The sequence below is a fragment of the Anopheles funestus genome, chromosome 2RL (assembly GCF_943734845.2).
Source record: "Anopheles funestus chromosome 2RL, idAnoFuneDA-416_04, whole genome shotgun sequence".
In the NCBI taxonomy this organism is placed as follows: domain Eukaryota; kingdom Metazoa; phylum Arthropoda; class Insecta; order Diptera; family Culicidae; genus Anopheles; species Anopheles funestus.
The window spans coordinates 42,545,369-42,567,775 of record NC_064598.1 but is presented as its reverse complement, the minus strand read 5'-3'; the positions used below and the strand labels follow the sequence as shown (position 1 = coordinate 42,567,775).

General features: G+C 44.9%; 1 protein-coding gene across 1 annotated transcript in view; it reads right to left on the bottom strand.

Moving 5' to 3' along the window:
* Positions 1-22,407, bottom strand: part of LOC125761255 (protein serrate) — a 104,642-nt gene that overhangs the window by 73,260 nt on the left and 8,975 nt on the right. The window contains exons 2-3 of the mRNA XM_049422208.1: positions 7,391-7,508; positions 6,987-7,234 (exon numbers count right to left, since the gene is read on the bottom strand). Of these exons, the coding sequence (XP_049278165.1) occupies positions 6,987-7,234; positions 7,391-7,508 (366 nt within the window). The remainder of the gene's footprint in view (positions 1-6,986; positions 7,235-7,390; positions 7,509-22,407) is intronic.

The following is a 22,407-nucleotide window of genomic DNA, read 5'->3' as shown; positions in this document are numbered from 1 at the left end:
GAGCGAGCAACCGGCAGAAGATCATCGAGCAGCAGCAGCAGCAGTGACCGGTGCCGGGTTTGCGTTGCAAGATCGCGAAATCGCTTACCGTCTTCCGTCCCGCTCCCGTCTGCCATTTTCAATTGCTTTTTGTTCCATTTATAAAATCATAAATAATGGACGATACAATGAAATGGTAATAACATTTACTCTCCCATTCCTGTTTATCACGGGCTTATGGGTTTGGAAACCTGGGGATGCTTTTCACCGTGGATCAGGCCCAGTGTGAGCCTGGCCGGACGGGTTTGGTCATCATCGAGGAAATGATCGTTTACTGGAGCTGGAGGGGGTGGGTTGAAAAGTTAGTAGAAAGAAAGCGGCGGAAATCACGCGGCCACAGAACAGCAAAGATATTGGATAATAACATTGATAGATCTAATAATCCACTCGCTTCGTTGCCGTTGTTGCGGCTGGCAACGGTTAGCAAACTGGAGGATTCTTCCGTTTTCACCGGGTACTACCAGGATAGGGACGACACCACGACGACAGTTTCCGTGCAACGAGAGTTTCGTGCACGGCCAACGGTCAAACGCCGCTGCATCGGCACGGTATGATCGTTCGTATTTTATTCACATCGTTCCGATTGGGTAAAGATTTAAATGGGAAGTAAATTACATCTTTTACTAGATCGTTTTCCCTCCCCGTTGTTCGTTTCGTTTAGTACTTTATTTTAATTAGAAAATAGTATAGTAGTCAAACGATTTCAATTTTTCCCAAGCGAATTGAATTCTCAGGATACACCAAATTTGTAATACATGGATTTTTAGAAAAGTGATTTATGAAATTTAGTAACAAAATGAGCCTATTGCATAAAATGTTAAACAAATAAGAAATAAATTGTTAAAAATTCATATTTGATTTATGTGGAAATTAGGGATATGAAAAAGTTTTTTCACTGTCAACTAAGGAAATAATAGAATTGGGTCTAATAACCTTTAAGCGAAGGTTGTGAGTGATCGAAAGCCTGTCAAACACCTTCGAGCCAATTGTTTGTTGGAGTCAGACGTGAAAGTGTCTCCAAAAGCTCCGTGTGCTTTACATGTGAGCTGACCTGTTTCTTTGTGTTTGTAAGCGTGGAAAAGCGATTTAGGATGATTTCGGAATCGCGTCCGGAGATAAATTTCAGTTGTGAGGAATTTTAATGAGACGAAATGTTTCGCTTCGTTCTCCTATCCAGAATGGCGGTGTGCGTCATCGGTCTTTACGCAAAAAAAAAACGTTTTCTCCTTATGCTTCCTTTCTATCACTCTTTACGCTACGACTCTTTCCTTCCAAGGTATGCTTCCAAGCACACGGGCACAACTCGACGCGATATTTTCGCGTCCATCGTTCGTCCGCTTTTTGCAATCTGTTCCTTCAGTGTTTCGCGATATTCGCCAGTTTTATCTGCATGAGAATTTTTGGCTTTTTGTCGATTTATTTTTCACCGTCCTACCGTCGTCGTCTAACCCGATCTGATGCTCCATCCGTACATTTGATAGCGTGAATGCACATGTGAAGTATATTCTCTCTCTTTATCTCTTGTTCTCTGTTTGTGGAATCGCGAGTCCAAATCAATGGCACATACCAACACTGTCAAGAACTGAAGGAAGCCTGCTTGTTAATTCTTTTTATTTTGGGGGGAATTAATCGAATGAAAAAAAACGCCCAGACACACCGATTCCCTTTCGATTTTTGTTCTCTTCGCACAGGTGATTGGATGGACAGGATAAGGGGAAAATGCAAGTCGAATTCCTGGTGCCGGCCCGGTTGATGTAGTGGCTGCCGTAGCACTGGAAAGTACCGAAACGAGAACTACGGAGAGGAAGTATATAAATATGTATTACCAAAGGAACCGATTTTCTCACCGAAAGCGAAACCATTTCGGGGCCGGGTAGTTAGCGTCGAGTGCTGCTACGGCCCCATTATATGGTAATGAGATTGCACAGTTGCAAATGCGAAGGGTAATAAAACCGATTCGCTCCAAAATAAACACCCGAGCGCGGCTTGAGATGCACGCCTTGGAGCATCTTCATTTTGCGGATCCGCGCACGTTCCCGTTGTGTTCGGTGCACGGAACATCCGCGATGCTGGAGCCAAATAAAACACTTATTAAAATCCATTTGCGATTGTCTTTATTGTCTTCGCCTGGTTCGAGTGTCGCGGGTTTGCAAAAAAAGGCGAACTACATGAGATATTGCCCAAATTAGGAACGAATTGAATTGTAATGCGCTGACAGTGTAATTTGTGTGACTTCTGTGTGAACTTTTCCCGAACAATCGAGTCCCGATGAATTGATGAATGTTCAGTCCACGCTCATTATCGATTTGATGACGATTGAATGATGAAGGATGATTGCATCCCTCATCGCACAGCAGGTGTTTGTAAGTGAAGATGGCATATTCGTAAACCATTCAACACGATCAAACACAACGTAAAGCACTCAAAAAAGATGCCACTCTCATTAGTCAGCAAAAGCGGAAGCATACCCATAGCCGGAGGGCAAACGAAGAAGCAGAAGGTATGGTTAGTTTTTTTTAAGGCAGGAAAACGAACACTGAAAGAATGTATTTCCTCCCGGGTTATTGCTGATGCTGTAATGATGTGACAAATGCTTATCAAAATCGTTGTATCGCGCGTGTTGCGGAAGGTTCCCGGCAATAAATTTGCTTCCAGTTTCCTTCCAGGCCGGTGTAAAGGATATACTTAATAGAAATATCTTGCTTAAGCTTATATGGACACACGGGCTCGTTCCGTAACGGTGGTATGGTTTGCGGTAAATTTAGAGATCTATCTTCGATCAAGCATGCCAAGCCAAGCGACCATACGGGGTAGGCAAATGGGATGTGCTTTTTTTTGTCTTGTTGCCAATGCCGGGTTGGAAGACGGGCACCACACACCGCACCATAGCCTGCGCAATAAGAAGGGATTTAATTAACTTCGCAAAGCTGCAGCTAGGTTGATTGCGGTGCAGTGGAAGTTTGTTTTTGCTGTTGTGCTATTTTGTTTGCGTTGCTTTGTTATGCCAGCACCAGCACGCGAAGGAAATTGAGATGTCGACGCGATGGTCGTATAATAGAAAATTTCCACACACACAAAAAAACAATCTCCCCGAAGCGGGTCCAACACAATCAATTGATCTACATTCGACGCTAGATCGTAGGGCGACGCTTGGTTGATGCTGATACTGATCATCGGTCGAGCTGGTTTTTGTCTTGAGGGGTGGTTTGAAGCAACCCGTGTATAATGTTGGGAAGCATTTAGCTAGCCGTTTATCGTTTGTAATTTTGTGCTGAGCTATGAGCTCTTTCGTTTGGGGGGCCAAGAATAAAATTATGTCCCCTGAATGGATTAGCCGGGCCCCGTTGGGATGATAGTATCGCTTCGATAGATGGCAAGTATCTACAGTGAAAAAAGAAGGTAAAGACGGCAAGAAAACTGTTGTGTTTTTATCTTTCTAATTACGCCTCACGGTGCATTTTCTTCTGGCGAGCTTATTGTTCCGTTAAATGGGCAAGCTCAATTTAGACCTTTCCGCTATTTAGTCGATCGCGCATAAATCATGCAACTTTTGTCAGCAGAAAAACAGCAGTATCCGTGAGGAGCAAATAAGAGCTGAACAAAAAGCGACCAGCACAAAACACTAGCTAAACAGGGTGGTTGTAGATATCAAACAACCGGCACCATCATCCGCTTCACAAGAAAGACTTCAACGGGTGGTATAGCGACGAAAAAAAAAGACGAATTGAAGCATAAAATATAGTTGCACAAAATGTGCTCAATCTGTTATCCGTCCCTTTTGCGGGTGATCTTTGGTAAAAACGGCTTTTGTCTTATCCGAACCACCCCTCGGGGTGTGCAACTGCAGTTGGCCCCAAGCACTTGGATGTAGGTGCTTGTATCCTACCACCGCAAAAAAGGCACTTCCTACCCTGTGGACTCTGTCGTTGTGCTTCTGTTGTTTGCTAATGCCATTCGTGATGAGAACCGCCGACCATCGTTTGATGAGTTGCGAGGTTAGAGAGCGAAGAAAAACGAGCACTCCGGATAAATTAGCTAGCCAGTCGATCAACGTTTCCCTTTGCCAGCAGCTCCAGCTACACCCGGAGGGATTGCGTTGCTTGCCAACCGATCGGGTCTCCCATCGGGCACAATGGCAAAACATTCTAAAGTAATCGCAAAAGAAACTCCACCCGTCTGTGGCGAGTTTTGCTTTCATTCGTATTCCGTTGTCGATTTGCAGCGTCAAGTCATGCAAGCGTTTCGTTTGCTTGGTTCGTTTTAATTTTACGGCCCACCGAACTGGTCAGCACGGTCCCGGCAAAGAGTGTGTCTTGAGAAATTAATAAGAGCGATCGCCAAAGCACCGATTATCCATTCTCCCGATGGCACGGGACGGTATGAGTAGTTGTTGGGAAAAAAGCAGCGGGAAGAACAGAACTGATGATGACGATGATGATTATGAGTGTCGATGACGATGAACTGACCGCCGATGGAGCAAAACTGATTACTGTTTTTGTGCTGCAGAAAAAATGTTACGCGTGACGTTGCTTTCATTTGTGCATGTTTGTGCAAAAAAAAAATAAAAAGATGTTGTGATGGGTATATGCAACTGGCCTCATCCGTTTGTTTTGTTTTGTGGTTATAAATAATCAATCATCAAGCTGATTTGAATCTTAAGAACATGGTTGTTGTTCAACTTAAATTTGTTAGCATTATTTCTGTTGTGGGGCAGTTTTTCGCAAAACACAGTACTATACGATCCTGGTTAGATTCGCATTTGTGCATGAAAATGCAACATAAATCTCCACCTGCCGGAAGAAAATTCTGCGCTTCAGTTTAAATTGACCCGTTGTGGTGTTAGTTAACCTTTTCGGTAGGAGGTGTCCGCAAGTTTTTCCGAATAAAGCAAAAGAAATATGCAGAAACAGTAAAGCAAAACAGCTAACATGACGAAACTCAACCATCAGCATCAATCAAGCTCCATATTCATCGCAACGCCACACAGGAGCTGCTCCCGGTCGAAACCGCCGTAGCCGCGGAGAGTCCTTGCTAACGTGTCGTAAGTACAAGTATCTAATTTGAATTCAATCGAATTCCAATCCAAAATCAAGCAATAGTGCCACCGAAAAAGGGCAAATGAAAAATTTGAATTGAATTCCTGCACCCGCACGGCAACTGATCCGACTCTACACATCAGCATAAGCCCCCGATCGTTGTGTGGATGGACAGTTGAGGTCTCAGCATGGTCGGGAAAGATCGCGACCAGATTCTCGCATGCACATACATGTTGAGTGTGTGTGTGTTTGAGTGTAGATCGTTGAAGTATGCTGATTAACTCGAGCAGAAGGCTGTCCGTTGTGGGTTCGGGAAAACAGAAAAACACCCTTGACAGATCGGCCAGATTTGCGGGCATTACGGAAGGTGTGCGGTACTGATACAGTGAAGAATTTATGGCACAGTGTAGGGCATCCCGCACAACCAGGGAGATGATTGAGACGGTTTCGATGGCGAATGCGGGAAAATATAGGCAGATCTTTAATCTACTTCGATGCCTTACCGTTCACCACTGCGTACTGCGTGTGTTTGCTGCAAAACGGTGCGACGTATATATGCGACTTTGACCGATTTGTGGTCATACCTGTGTGTTGCTACGAAGCGACAGTTACAGGGAGTGCTCGGGCAGCTATGATCGCGATCGGTCCATATCGGCAAGTCAGTCAAGTCAACGTGAAACGAGTCAATTTTAATGCACTACGATCGTTGCGCCTCCACGTTTAGCGCAACCGGCCAAAGGGAAGCTGTACCGAAAAAGGTTAAAACGAGCACGGCCGTTTGTAAAGTGGTGTGCAGGAAAAGTGTCTGCTAAACTGTTAATTTAACGATATTTTACATAGAGTTTGTGGTGGGGACAATTCCGATTGCCGATCTCCGTTGCACGGGTAAGCCATCTAAAACGTAGGAATATGATTAATATTGACAAAGTATCCAAGATATTTTCATTATCGTTATTGAGTGTTTCATAAATGGTGCGGTTGGTTCGATCGTGTCGCAGCAGATCTGCATGTGCTGCTGAGTGTAACATGACGCCGGGCAATCGCCATGTAATAGTGATCACTGTAGTCGAGCAATAAGTATGGGTGGTCTTTCTTTGGCAAGTCTCGGGGGCTGTGTATTTCTTTATATACCGTGCAGTGCAGATTTGTAATTTGGCGGAAACAAACCAAAAAAACGATTTTCTTTCCTATAAACGACGAACATGCGTGAATTCTAAGAAAGCAAACAGAAAAGAACTGAACGTATTAAACCCCTACACGCTCATGTTACATACTTAGTGTTCGACCAAAGCATCAGCATGTAAAGGAGAGAAAAAGGAAGAAAATATAAGGCATACATGTCAGCGATACTTAAAACCATCTTATCGCTTTTTTCAAGATAAACCGACTCATTCGCAGCAGTGTGCTGTATAAGGTACGTTTCGTTTATGCGAGCCCATTATCAAATCACAAGTTCCGATACTGTCAATTGCGTGTTTCTTTTTTCTCATGCCTCCTGCTTTGTATGCTGCATGAAGCGTTTCAATGATTTACATTCCTCGAGCATGCAAGGAACGGAAGAAAAAAAAAATACAACCAAAGAAGTAATTATCTGAAACATCGATCTCTGGCTTACAGGTGAATTGTAGATAGTTTGTTCTGTTATGTTTGCACCGTGTGGATAAAATGTTTATAAACCACCAAAAATCAAAACCCCACAGTCTCAACGATGCCCGATGTAATTCGGCCGCGCTCGAAACAAATGACTTCAATGCACGCAGTATGCAACGCAAGCGACGAACCCCGATTACGCTGTGGCTTTTTAAAGGGAATAATGTGGAAGATGATACAGAATGTATATTTCTGGCAAAAAAAATACTACGTGTTGAAACGTAACGCGTAAATAAAGAAGATAATGTTGGTATGACTCACCGTCCAGCGAAAGGTAAAGGGTAATGTGATGCCACCGACTTCCGGGTCAGTCAGGACGAAGCTCGACCCACCCAGGACCGGCGTGCTGGCGTTACCGAACGCACAACCATACAGACCGGACGGTTGTGGTTCCACGGCAATGGCTGTGGCCGGCTGTTTCAGCTGCTTTTGTTGCTGCTGAACGCTTGAGGTCGTGCCCTGATACTCCTTCAGGCACAAGCTGAACGCGGTCGCACATGCCGGACATCCTATAGTTTTTTGTTGTTGTTAGAGAAATGAAATGAAAATAAAACACCATTTGTTAGCATCCATAACGGTGGCAATAGATAAATCCCAATCGTTTCGGCATTGAGGGTAACCGCAAAACCACCAACGTGCGGGAGGATGACCATGCTTCGAGTTACCTGTCGTTTGGGTCTGTCGTTTCTCCGGTGGCAAACCGCAGCAGTATCCGGACAGTAGATGGCTGTTGGTGTTTGAAATCTCCAGTATTTGCAGTTCGAAGAAGCCGGATGAAGATACCTGCAGAAAGTAGAGGAAACACACACACGCGAATGGTAAAAGCGTACATTAGTAAATGTGAACATTCGAAATATCGGTTGGCATGAAATGAGACCAAAATTTGTACTGGCGATGAGATGATAGCGATAATAAAAAACCGTAAAACGATCGTTAATAAAACATTCAATAAGTGAGGCAAGCGGGATCAACGGTACCTTTGTTGAGCTTGGTTGGTGTTCGGTTCCCGTTGTTCCGTCGGCTTATCGCACCCAGTTCCATTTCATACGCATACACACTCACGCACCGATCGGTGTCTCCCAACGGGACATTTAAAAATGACATTAACTTTATTTTCTCTCGTCGGTCTCTCATCGTTTAAGGGTGGCAGTGGTTATGGTTTCGTGCATAAAGCAGTGTATCGTGATTATTAATGAACGATCGTAATGATCCGTATCTGCATGGCTTCTTCTCCAGCTGAATCCAACCCACCCGCTTGCTCGCATTTCCGTCTACCGTAGCGGTAATGGATAGCACGGTTCGATAAATAGCAGCGACTGGTCGAATTTTTTGGGGGCTAGCAACCGAAACCTCTCCATTGATTGAAATTGGCAACGAAAACATGGATTGAAAACTCTCCATGCGTGCATGTTACGGCACCGCAATTAATTAACAAATTAATTACCAATATTAGGCTTAATCAGCTTTACGAGATGCTCGTTATGCCCGCAGGGGCGAAGGTAGGTTTTTACTTTTTTCCTTAGCAAATGCCATGCCAGTTTGAAATCGATCCTTCAATCGGGGTTCGCTGAAGGAAAACGATCATACTATTATATCTCACACACGGCTCGTCCGAATCGCTTATGGCGAATGGAAAAAAAACCTTCCAATGGATGTCCTCGGCGGCAATAATTAGTGTGTTTACGGTTCAGCTTAAGGAACAGCCTACAGACGCACACCCTTTAGCTCAATTGTCAAGGTGGCGGAACTGCAGCAGCAGCAATCCAACAGAGCAGTATGGATGCCACATCGTCAGAAGATGACTTCATTCGTTGGGTGCAAATAAGCAACACAATAAGATGCTACATTTTGCGCATTCATTACCGCCGCAGATGATTTCTGTGTGGTTATTGCTGAATTTGCCCACAGTTGATGGAGCTTGTTATGGATGAAGCACTTACGTTAACCCGTCTAAAAGAACTCAACCCATTTACCGCATACCGCAGCCGAGCGTTCGGTTCGCGCTTTGCGTTCGTGGTATGGTTTGCATTGAAGTTTTTTTGTTTTGTTTGGTTGTTTGGCTTCCCGCCAAACCATGGGAAAAAATCAAACGAGCATGGTGCTACTTTCGCGTTTCAGAGGTCCCGGTGTAGAATGTTATTTGTTCACTCGGATGGAAACAAAATAGACGTTTCGATGGCAATGCTTCCATCCAGTACACGGTTCATCATGCGATCGGTATGCAATCATTTTCCTATTGTCAACGAAGGTCAAACGGAGCAACTTTACTGTTTTCCACAGTCGTTTACAAAAACCAAAAGCAAAACAAAAAAACATATCCAATGCGTGGACATACTGCACGAAGCAATAGAAAATAATAATTTTAAAACTATTTTTTTCTTGCAGTTCAAATCAAACAAAAAGTTTGGCATGAGAAAAAAGCTTTTAAAACCCCACAGATAAACGATAATTTATTGCACGCACACTGCAACAATTAGGTTGTGTGAATAAGGTATCGTTTTTTTTTTCTTTTGAAAAGGGTGGGAGCACTTCAAAACAACTGACGAAATTAATCGTTCACCAAGAAAACTAAATAAACGCATCTCGTAATTTTCCGTCAAATGCGATGGGAGAGCGCCCCGGAAACGCACTAATTGTAAGCGAGTTAAATCACTCGCTAGCAACGAATTTTGTGACCATTTTTTTTCTTCTGTCGTCCGAACAGTGAAAACAACATTGTCATAGCGCTTCTTACGCTATTAATAATAAATTCCATGAACAAACTGCGATTGTTAGCGGTTTGCTTTACGGATGCTTGGGATGAAACTTGGTGCGCTTTGCGGGAAAGGTTCTGAACGGAGAATCCTCAGCTTTGTTGTACGGGTACCCTCCCTTACAGTTCGTCTTCATGTATTGCTCCTTTCCATGATTTTGGTTCCTTTCGCATTTTACGCTTTTGCTTTGATTTGGTGTATGGAGTGAGTGTTGTTGTTTTTTTTGGTGGAGCAATTTTTACCCTCCACTCTCCTCGTTTCGATTTCCTTCCATGTTGGAGCCCAGGAAGAAGTTTAATTTCGAACGAAAAAGGTGACGCGAAAATGGTGCCCAAAACGACTTCTTCTGTAGCGTGTACAATCGTGTTCGGGGATGAAATTGCTGCCTACACCCCGTTCCCTCGTTCGGTGCTGTTTGTGTTGTGTGTGTGGAATGTCTCACCAGAGGAAAACTGAGAAACATCAAAGTGAGTCACTGTTGCGCTTCGATCGCTATTCACTCCGGATTTTTTTTTCTTTCAACCATGTGCTCACTACCCCTTATACATCGCTAGAATCCCGCGCGCTTATGAAGATCGTAAACCAGCAAGATTGCGAGTGTGTTTGTTGGTGTGGCGAACGGCGCAGCATGGGAAGCATCACAAGAATCGAGATATGTCCTGCCGGAGGTGGTGGTACAAATGCTTCCAGCCAGGCTCAGACCATACATGCGACACAATAGGTGAATCTTCGCGGCAATCACTTCCTCATATCCCGGTCAGCATAGTTGTGATTCCCAGCTGGAGCGCATGACGAGACGGTACGACACCTTGGCGACGAGCCGTAGACGAGTCGCCCCAAAAGCGTACCGAGCGGGATGATGCGAACCGGACAGGCGCATCAAGTGAAGTAAGCGTTAAATTGCTTCTTTCTTCTGCCACTTTTTTTACGAGCGCACACCATAACACGGTACTCTCTTGCTTACTTCTCTTGGTTTGTTTCTTTTTATGCTCATTTAGTTGCCACGCTGTTGCCCAGGCCCATACCTTACGCGGGCGACTCCAAAAAAGGGAATCAACATACAAAATCATTAACGCAACCGACTGTCTACGGGGTTTTTTTTTGTGTGTGTCTCCTCTTCCGCAACGTACGCGCAATCAAACTGGTATCTTCTGGCGTCGTCTTGAGTAGCGATCCTCACCCTGGAACGTGTACATGCTGTTGCTGGTAGCGCACAGTTACAGGGTCAACAAGCATCGTTTTTTTTTTGTTCTTCACCTCTGCTTCCATGTGACCGTGAATTGCGCGTAAACCATCGAATAGAAGTGTGAGGCTCAACAAAAAAATCTGCTACATTCCCGATGACAGTGACGAAAAAATTAACGCTAGAAAGAAGTAATTCCTCTCTAGGCGATGGGATTGCGTTCATTGTCCGAACCCCGGCGGGCCGGGGTCATAGATCACATTCGGTGAGCAAGAACATCGTAAAATGGGATGCGCCTTTCCAACAAACTCAACCGCTTTCGGTGTGTGTGTGCTCAGAAAACATTTATTATCAAGCTGCATTGCGCTTTGAACATCAAAATGGAACAGTTTTAAGGCAGCAAACGGTAGAGAGAAAACAAAAGCTACCAACTGGCTGGAGTTCTTTCTGACCTTGAGGTTCAAAATCATTTCGCATTGCTGTGTCCAGATGGTCGTATAAAACGGTCTAGAAGTGAACATCATAAGCAATGCAATTGCTTTTTCTTGGAGGAGAGTGTGAAAAATGAGGAAAGCGCTTACAAAACCGCCCGGGTGATGTAAAATGAAACGAGTTGCTGAGTAAATTACCATCCCTATCCCGCTCAGTACTGTAAATGTGTACCGGAATGCGCTAAATGCTTCATATCAGGCGCATGAGAAATCACCATGAGCACATAAAACACTCAACGACTGTTGCAAATCGGATATTTATTTGCACCCGAACCCAACGCTTTGAACTGGCAACTCTTGTGGAATGTGTTTTTTTTTCGTCTGAATTGCACATCGGCCTTTAATACTTTCTTCAATACTTCCGACTTCGTTCGTCTGTGGACTTGAAAACGTTGGAGCGCTGTACATTTATCCTGGTGCGGATCATGTTACATTGGCCAACTTATGGCCGTGCCAAAAGTGCAACGAATGACGCTCTCACGTCGGCCTGGACAAGCGTAGCATGTGAGGTGGGTTGATTAAAACAACGAAAAACTCCAATGCCCGAATGCCGCTTACTGCCCGGCGAGTTCCTCGATTTCGAAGATGCGTTTGCGCTGGCAATTGATTTTGCATATTTTTTCGTGTGACCATTCGACTTTACCGAATGTGATACCGAACTCGGTAAAAAGACTGTTTCTGTTTGTTGTTGTCGAGGGTCTCATAAAGCGAAGATAAATTGTACACACGTTCGTGCAGGACGTCGCCTCAGATTTCACTGGATGAAGATTCTGGAGCGTTTTGGGTGACAGTGGTCATTCCGCAAAGCTTGCGCTCACCACTCTGTGTTCGTGTGTTGTGATCTGAAGCTTTGTTTCCACAGGATTGCAATAGATGTTTTTCGTTTCCACGGGATCTTTCTTTCTCACCGATGAAGAGAAAAAGCATAAAATATGCTTCTTTTTGTATAAGAAGAAACGTGTGCTCTGTTCGCAAGCTAGTATCACATTTCGTACGCATGTTTTATGGTAGTGTGAAACGGTTATGACTGGTGCTTTTTATTTCTATCAACCGTTGAATTCACCTTATCTGTGTGAGTGTTTCATTGAAATTTTATGAACATTGTTTACGTCAAACGTACGATTCGTATGCTGATTGTTTCATATGGATCTTTACTTTGTTTAGCATTAATCAATGACAATTCGATTCTACACTAACAAAGTACTTAATATGCAGATATTTGAAATATTTTGCAATAATAAGTAGTGTCTTCATTTGGTTGATCAAGCATGTTGTGCTTATATGAATAGTTTTGATTCTTTTAAAGTGGGTCTGATTATTAAATTATTTTTCTTTCCACGATAGTTTGCTGCGAATTCGCCGCAATTCGCCGCGTATTCTACACGCTGCCAAAGTTATCGTTGAAAATAGTTAAAACTTCGAAGTTACGTCTCGGCTCTTTAAAACTAATTCGGTTTATATATTTATTTATTAGTTCCGATTAATTTTTTGTTATTAAATATATTTATAATATTTGGCTTTTTGTTCTGAGAAATTTCAAATGGGCTGTGTCAATATGAAAAATACAGTTTATTCGAATAAACGTTGCAGGACAACAGTCATCCATTAACCGCTATCCATATGGAGAACAATTAGAAAGACAGCCAGCCAGAAAGGCATATCGGAAGAAAAAATATAAGGCAAAAATTAATCCATCTTCACGTGTTGATCCATTCTACACAATTCAATTCAATCCACTTCTGCGATCACACTCCAATCGGCATTTGGGTAAAAGTGTCGGTCGTTTATGCTCGCGCACGCGCATACACACCTTTCGCGGGCCAAACAAACAAACACGGGCGCAAACAAGCCTACAAACAGACAAACAAATAAACAAACAACCATTTCCAATCACTTGGCTGCGCTGGTTGACCGAATGCCGTTCGTTCGTTTTTTTACTTCTCTCACCTGAATAGATCTGTTTGTTTGCCGGTTCAGTTCGGCACAGGGCACGCAAACTGCGCTCAAGTGCGCTGTTCAACGTTTGGAGTGCAAAATAACCCACGGAACCCGATGCGACCGCTGAACGCCGAAAGGAAAGTGGAAGAATTTCGTTAATTTTGATTGATTGGACATCGAGCACTTGCCGCAATGCGCGGTTCATTTTTCTTCCCCATTTTTGGGCGGGAGAAAAAGGGCAACCCGATCGAAAAGGGAGGGTGGTGGGTGGTGTGCAGAAAAGGGAAAAAAGGGAAAGGATTTGTAGAGCCGATGCGCCGAGGCGTATGCGATCAGTGCGGGAGATGTCAAATTTAGCATCAATTTTCCCACTCTCGGCGGCGGTCAGTTTCGGTTCGTCACGAACTGTGTATGTGCTTTGTCAAATCACACGCGCAGAACCCAAACCAGACCCGATACGTTTAAGCACACCTGGGATCGTTTGCGGGAAACGAGCGGCGGTGGGAGTGGAATAAATTTTCATATTTATTGAATGCTAACGATGCGATTATTACACCTTCACGTCGGCACCGAAAGGAAAGGAAATGTTAGAGAACGGTAAGACAGCAAAGCATTGGTTCATGTGGTGATTTCGACTATTGGAACAGGTCCGTTTCCATTTGATTGCGAATCGTGCGTGCGTGCGTGAACCCGCTTATGCACTCTCGGGGTGCGGGTTGCTCATGCAATTGAAATGGAACTCTCTGTCGCCGTCGAGTTCGAAATGAAATATCGAAAGTGAAAGAGCGTCTACAGCGCTGTGGCGAAGTATGGACAGGATCACGGCGCACAGCATTCGACCCTTTCCTGTGACGAAACACGTGTTCGTGTTTAATTTCTCGAAATGTAGACCAACCTACCAAGGATCGCCGCAAACAGAGCCCAGGTTTGAAGCGAATGGTCGAGCTCGATCAGCACGCGGATGCGGTTTTGCGATTCTGGTGGGCTAATGGAATGCAGGCGATCGTGCAGAGTGGCAAAGCAAACTCAATATATGCTAATCGAGTCTCGGGCTGCAGACTTACAGGCCCGCGATCAGGTGCCATTGGGTGTGAGAGCGAAAACCTGCCCGAGGGCTGGCATGAGCCAGGGCTGGGAGGTTCCCGAACGGCTGTCAGTTGGTTCCCACCGTGTGCAGTGTGCAGGTCGGCATGCCCTTGCAACTAAATGCACAAATCTATGTACACACATACACATGCGAGGGGCGGTAAGTTCAGCATTGAACTGGAGCGGGCTTGATGCTGTGGACGACGGAATGACTAAATCAATTTGTGAAGATATTAATAACCTCGTGAGTGACCGTGTGTGAATGTGAGTCGTGCCGTTTGCACTTGACGGGTTCGTTTGCTTGAGTGAAAACGTATTTATTATTAATTAACTCATTGCGATTTGACCATGTGTCGCCTAGTTGGATAATTAGAGTGGTGGATGAGGATCATTTTTCAGTTGCCCAATAAGCGGTACAGTTGGTTCATAATTTGAAATTAATAAATCAATTAATCAAAAATCAGTTACATGAAAAGCCAATTTCATATTTAAAAATTTCAATTTAACATTAAAGAACAAGAGTACATTTAAAAAAAATTTTAAGCACTACAAAATCTTCAATAGTACATCGTGGTATTAGATTTCCCATACCGCAATATCTACAAATCTCTCTGTCGCTTATTTATTGCACACCGTAAATTCCTTCTCACCGGGCAGTCGTTCGTTTAGTATTCGTTCGATTCCATAGCACATTACTAGATTGCAGTTGTATCTCTTTACCGCAAAATGTTCCACCTTCATCTAAAACGACATTGAGAACGAAGACGACGACACTAAACTGCAATTATGACGCCTAATCTTTTACCAGATTGGCGTAACATCCCGACCGTGTTCTCATTCGAGCTTATCGCAGAAAGGCACTTCAGCCCTGCAAGATTAGTTTACCACCCTCGTTTACTGAAACCAAACCTCTCTCTCTCTCTCTATTGCTTCTTCTCGCCCTTCCACTAACTGTACACAGAAACACGAGAATGGCCCAAAACACTTGCGTCTTGCATTGATCGTGCCTGCGGGAGACAATCGAGCTTCAGTTTGCCATTTTGCCTTGAAATCTTAGCGTCTTAGCGCTTGTCTTAGTGGCAGCTGGTTTGAAGTCAAGTCTCCCGAGAACCGATAGCGAATGGTGCGTGTTTGTGGGGGTTGCCCGCTTCAACGGCAAACGGCATTCCACACCGGCCGGTCCTCGGAAACCGCGAAAAAAGCGGAACGGAAAATCTTCTCAATTAATCAGCATCATCCCACCCGATGACCACTTACAGCCGCATCCCCATTCCCTGTAGGGGCGGGTGTAGGGGCCGGTTTTTCGGGACCGGTGGAGGCCATAAGGTTGATGGTTAATGTTGCTGTTTCAACCACCGCATCTATGCATCCTACCGCTGAGGATCGGGTGGAAATGAATCTTTTGACTGTGGCTTTAGATTTTACTTCCCCACTGCAGAGCGTCGCTGAATGGTGAAGTTCCCTTTCGAAGGGTGAAACCATCCAGTACTGCGAATGGAAGACAGATAGAGTGAGAGTGAGAGCAAGTGAAATAAAAAACGAAAAAGAGTGAACAGCAAGTGTACGGCAGGCCACCAGGGAAGGTTCGGCATTGCAGGGGCGCTTTGGTGCGTACTGTATGATTAAAATAAAATAAAACAGGAAATGATGCGATAAATGCTTTCTTCCAAGCAAAGCTCGCATACCAGCAGCGGGTATACCAGCACGATAGGAATGCTGTGAAGGGAGCACGAGTAAAGAGTCGCACCGAGTTAATATGTAAGGAGGAAGAAAGAGAGACTTCTTCAAACGTAGCGAGTGGATTGTAAGAATGCTAGTCAGCGCATCACAAACTTCGGTTTTTGGGTCCGTACAGTCCGCGGAAGAAAGATGCCGCAAAGCTTATCCAATGTTTGAGAATTTTTGTTGCTGTTCTTCATGTTCCGTTCATCGTGGTGTGTGTCCAAGATTTCAATCTACATATGTTTTTGCTGGCGTTGCGTGGCTTACGAGAGATGAAACCCGGTGCAGGTGCCGCTTCATCGTCCGCATGTGCAGTGTGCCGCAAATCGTTGATTTATTGAAAGCTAGCGGTATCCCCCCAGAAGAGGGCCGAGGGTACCATAGCAGATAGTGCAAAACAGTACCGTCTAAAAAAACCGGCACAAAGAAAGCACAAACAACAAGCGGACAAGCTAGGAACGATTCTTTGCTTACCAGCCGGTCAGCAGACGCGAGGGGTGCGCCATAAATAAGGGCTCTACGAATCGGCTCCCATCGAGCATCAGCGTCAGATTGGCTTCCTCTCGCTATCGCTTACTCACGACAGGAGGAATTAATAACAGGTGGATGGCGAATGTGTATATCCGTAAGCAGCATTATTGCACTGCTACCCGCACTATTGACCCGGGGTTGGTTGGTGGTTTTGTGCGAATTTTTCCTCGATTCGCACACTATTTGCCCGATCATCAATCTCGATCCGTTGCTGGCGAGGAAAGGAAAAACTATCCACAAATGCCCTCGAGGCGTAAGGTGTATGGTTAAGCTGGGGCGCGTTAAACGCACTTGTCGGATGGCTAGACTAACGAAGCGACGGATTTCGTCGGGGGTTTTTTTTGGCAGGAAATCACGAATTACCAGTACACAGGTGATCGGTTTTTATGGAGGAGCGATTTTATTGTATCCTGGATATTCACTACTACGCTACACACACCGCGGGGTATTTTCAACCCCCAAAAAACTCTGAAACGTTCACCCGGTCGTGAGCAAAAAGGTTGTTGGGCTGTAGCTTCCTGTACATGTTTGAAGTTTTCACTTCTTATGTGTGTCTTTTTTTTAAATTTTGGTACTTCAAGTTTAACTTCGAATGTCACCTTCGAAGTATTTCCAAAAAATGTGCATTTACTGCACGTTTCGGAGTCGTGCATTCCGAACTGATTAGCCTTGAGAGCACGTAGGTATGTCACAAAATTCCCAAACAAGGGGTTTAAGTAAAACCAAGACGATCATCGAATCCTTTAAGCTTCTCAAAGTCGCACACTGCTCCAGTGTGGAGGGAGTAGACATTTAAAGCTAAGAACATGCCGTTGGGAGCGGGCAAATAAAGCGTTCCTCACAGTACAGTGTGGTTCAAGTGCGGCAAGCAAGAGATATAATTTAAATGTAAAATACCCGTCAACGAGCAGAGGGCCCGGTAACCCGGTACGTGTGGTATCGCAGACCAACCAACTGCGCTCTTCATTTCTTATGCGATCGAAGCCACAAACCGGCGGAATGTCTCGCGGTATCCAAAATGGAACGGTTGCGATGGGTTTGAATGTTTCCGTGCGGGTGTTAAGAACGGTCGGGTTTTCGCTGAGTTCCGCCTAGAATACTAATTGAGTTTTTTTCCCCATTCCATCTTGCACAGTTGCTTCGTTCATCCCAGCAGCGATCCCACCTGGCAAGATTGTCGTGGAGTGCGTGTTTCTCATCAAGACCGTGTACTTGTGTGTGCTGGGTTTTTTTCTCCTCATTTTATTTCCCGGATAATCAAGCCATTAGTGTTTATTTATAATGTTATTACCGAGCGATTCATTTGCAATTTCTATGGCTGCTGTTCAAAGTGTGAAGTTAGTCGGTTCGTTCGTGGAATTCTCCATGTCTGAAGTTGTCTTTACGTTCCGTTGGCCAAACGCCAAGGATTGATCGATAGCGAATCGTGATGATGACTACATTAGGTGCATGAGAAAGAATTGCCAACGTTGGTGTGTAAAGTTTCGTCCCCACGGTGAACGCATTTCATATGACGCATTACGCATCGAAATGCAATCGCCCAGCAAAAGTCGACCGAGGGTTCAGTACGAATTGCACCCACCTTCGTTCGATTCAGAAAAAGGGAACAAACTCATTACTGCGTGTACCGAATGGAACGATCAGTTAAAATTAATTACCACTTTATTTATCGCAAGCAATAAAGGGACGAAGCAGTACGGAATCGAGTCGCCCATCAAGGGGGAACTTTCATTTCGGGGCTGTGGTTTTTGAAATCGGAGCGTACCGTTTGTAACCCTGGACAGAAACACACATCTATAAATTGAACCTCCCTCGTCCGAATAGAGATCGCGTTTTATAGTGTCCTGGTACGGTGTTCCAAATATCAATAAACGTCAAGCGACATCCAAACGGTCGCGATGAAAGAAAACGGAATCTTGCAGACATGCTCTCCCAATGCCTTGAGGCACAAAGTTCTGCCTGGTGGCATTAAATCTCGCAACCTCGAAGATATCGATTAAAATCCCATCCCGGTAATGATCCAAATTTCTGAGACTATCCAAAATCGTCAACAGAGCTCGTACGAGAGGTTAAAGCGCTCGACCGTTACGAAAGGAAGGTCATGAAATTGAGCACCACACAAATCTTCGTCCATGAGAAGACAAAAAAAGCAAATAAAACGTTCGTAATCGACGGTGTTATTGATTGGTCTCCCGGCGTGTTTTACACGCAGCTGTCATCCAGACATCCAGGGCGATGGCGCTCTGTAGTACGTCCCGTAGCTGTCACATAGATCGGATGGTGCCATGGACGCGATCAATAGTAAAACAGAGAAATTAAAATAACAGTCGATCGCGAGGTTCGATCCTGAGCTGCGGTGAAGTGCTGAGTGAGAAAAGTGTTCCAAGAAGTCACAATCACAGCCACAGCACTCGAATCGGACGAAGAACAAAAACACTTATTAAACCTGTATCTAGAACCTGTTCCTTCGGTGATTGGATCTTCTCGTCCGTACGATTAGTGCGATCCGTTGATGATCCACCGGACATGCCGCTCGAGTGCAGTGTTTTATTTGTACAACAATTAAACGTCAGCTTGAGATTGTTTCTCCAGCGGCTAGAGCGTCTGCGGTGTCAGTGGGAAAACGTATGGCCGAAGGATGGAACGTTTGGAAAACTAGAAATGACAAACGCGTCTCACGGGATGCCTTGGTGCGTGCTGAAACTATGAACCATTGCGTCGTTTGCTTTTTTTTGCTTTCTTATTTCAAATTTCTTCTCCTTTTTGCAATACATTCCATTTTCTTTCGATTATTTATTTCCCCCCGGTGGATTCAAACCCCGGTGACGCTAAAGCGGTCCTTATGTCGCGACAGCGTCAGCGGGAAGACAAAACACCGAACGCACACGCATGTCCAAGATTCCACCGTAATTGTGTACTTGGGAACAAGTGTGTACCGTTGTCCCGTGATGCCGTTTGCACTTTCGCGGTTGTGTGCAGCGTGCTCCACCGAAGGGCGAATGGTAGTGAGTGACTTTTCTCGCCATGAGCATAATTATCATCGACATATGGTGCCATCGGTTCCGCTGCAAAAATGGTCCCTGAGCGGTGTACTATGATCGCGGCACACACCGGTACGTGTGGACTGTATGTGTCCATCCTTTACTATGTTGTACTATGCAGTAGTAAGTCACTCTGCTGCATCCTTTCACTTTGATCCACGATGATCGAAGTGTTGTACGTCTGCTACATCTCGGTCAAGATTTATTATGTTTTCATCCATATTTTCCAAACCATATCGGAAAGGAAAGGTGATGACGTATCCGTTTTTGGGCTCCGAGGTTGAGGCGTTTCTTTTTCGACGTCCCTTTTCGCAGACCCTGTAACGATAGTACGCCCCACGAGATGTGTCATATTTCCTCGATCTGTCCATCCACTTTTTTTTGCTCCCTTTTGCATGCATTTGACAGCAACATTGGAGGGAAAAAAAACGCACAACACGAAGAAAAGAGAAAGAATAGAGAAAAAAGCGCAATCAAACTACGGAAACGCGTCTAGGAGTTCCCGTTCCGGCAGCAGTTTGGCGGACTGAGTTTGATGGGAAGTTGTCAATTAATTCTATTAGCTGCCATTTTTGGACCACTGATCGGTTGAACCAGTTTCGGACCATTTGGTCCGGACTCGACTAGCGGGTAAATGGACTGGAACTATATCACGTTCGTTCTGCGGTCTATTCACCGCCTCCTCACCATGATTGGGGTTCCGTTCCGCCGCCGGTTTCGAGCCATCGTAAATCGCTTCGGGTTCAACATTTAATTAGAGTTATGAATAATTCTGCGGTTGTTGTTTTTTTTGTTTAGTTTTGTTCAAGACAACAAGCTCGTCACATCTGCCGCCGCTGCCGATGTGGGTTGTAGAATGATAGTAAAGCAGGTTAAAAAGGGGGGAGAAAAAGTGCCACAATAAAACACAAGCCAAACAACAAGACCACTTTATGAAGGTGAAGCATCACCGTAAGTTCCCGTGGCGATCATCATCGTGTATGCGGCTCATCGTAAAGCCACCAAATTGTGTCCGGGCCAATTCAGGCCCCACGCTTTGCTTGTTTAACTTTCGTGCGTATTGTGTGTGTGTGTGTGTGTGTGTGGTTTTTCTTCTTCCCTTCCATTCAACGATTGTGTGATTGTTTCTTCTTTTTTTTGGTCGGTTGTTTGTTGAAACAGCATGTTGGCGTAATTTTTCAGCACCTCAGTTTTTAGTAGCTGTGAATTTCGCCTGATTTATAAACAGCTCGTTCGGGTGTCAGGCGAATTGCGCGGGTTCTGCTTACAGGGAAAAGATTTACGATTGCGCGGATCTGCCCGATGCTGTGTGCAGTGTGGAGCGCGAGCCGGGAAGCTGAATGGAATTCTATTTTCTAGAACACCCACCCACCCAGCGTCGGGTACGGTGCACGTGCTGATAAGAAGGGCACACGCGGCTACAAAGTGGGTGCGATTGTAGTTGCCGTTTTTTGTGTTTTGTTCGTCCCGGGCTAACCAGCCGGAATTCACTGTCAGCGAGCAAAAGCGTCTGGCCACTCGAAACCCAAGATTGGCCTTCAAATCTAGCTGCATTTATCTCGATGTGTTGACCCCGAAATGGGGATGGGTTTTTTTTTGGGTGTTTTCATTGTTTTTTCCTTTCCCCAAGTAGGAAAAAAACCCCGTACGGCCCTTTTAGCCAAAGAGCATTGCATTTCATTGTGGTCGAAAATTAATGTCTGTCTCCAAACGGTCTCCGGCAACAGCAAACGGATAGCCATCTCCGTTCTCCCATCAATCCGTTCGGGAAACCAAAGGGGGCATGGATTTGTGAAAATTTTCCCCCTTCGGTCAAGATGGCATGATTTATTTCCATCTTCATCATCCTTCTCGTCGTTTGATCTCGCATACACCCGCACCATCCCGGTATTTGCTGCGAGGGGTTAATTAATTCGGTTATCTTTTGACTATTTTCAGCCTCATTAGAAACGATAATTAATTGCGTTCGACCCGGTCGGTTTCCCGCTCGGATAGCGTTTTAACGGTTGTGTCGTAGGAAACAAAACAAAAAAAAAACAAACGGCGTGTAGAAACTTTTCAGCATTCGATTTGACCACCAGGCATAAACCGCGCGCCTCGAGCGATCGATTCACCGTGGATTTGGTTGGCGCACTTTGGTCGGCAAAAGGTTAGCCTTTGCCGTGGCCTTTGCCAATCCGTTCCTCGGTTACCACGGAATGCGACGCACAGTCTTGTGGGTTTATGGAAGAGAAGAAATAGCAACAGCAAAACCACAACACACTTTTCAAGCTCTCGAATTGTCGGAAGAGGAGATCCACCATCAATCGGGAGGCAAAAGCGTTCGATGCGATGAAATAAAACAAAAGAAGTGGATGGAAATGAAGGTAAAAGGAAGCCCCGAATGGGGACAGGAGATAAAGTTTAGAATTTTAAAAGTAGATGCAGAAAATAGAAATAAAAACAACAAAGCGTTCTTCTACCGACCGTTCGATGGTCCCTCGCAAACTGAACTCGCCTGAAAGCTCGGTGCCGTTTATGCGAAAGACCTTTAAATGATGCTCTTCCACGTTCGGTGCTGTTTAGGGTTAATGTTGTTGGTTCATTTTTTTCTCTCTTTTCACTGCGTTTTGCTTTAGTTAACAAAATATTTTGCAATTTATTCTGCAGGGTACGGTTTCCCTTGTGCCGAGCAAACGCGTTGTAGCAATATATTGTGGAAACTGTTCCAACTGATCCTTCCCGGTGATGCAGCATACCTTTTTGGCGACACATAGCACGGTGTGCGGTTATGCCGGAGCATCGGCAACTAACCCGGAGATCGTTCGGATTGGTTCAGAAATTAGCGCACATCTACTTTGCATATTGATTCTATCAATATTTTCCCTCCTTGGCGAGCGAATTGGCGCATTCGGGACCGCTTTCGCATTTGGTTGCCATAAAATATTCCCGCGGCCG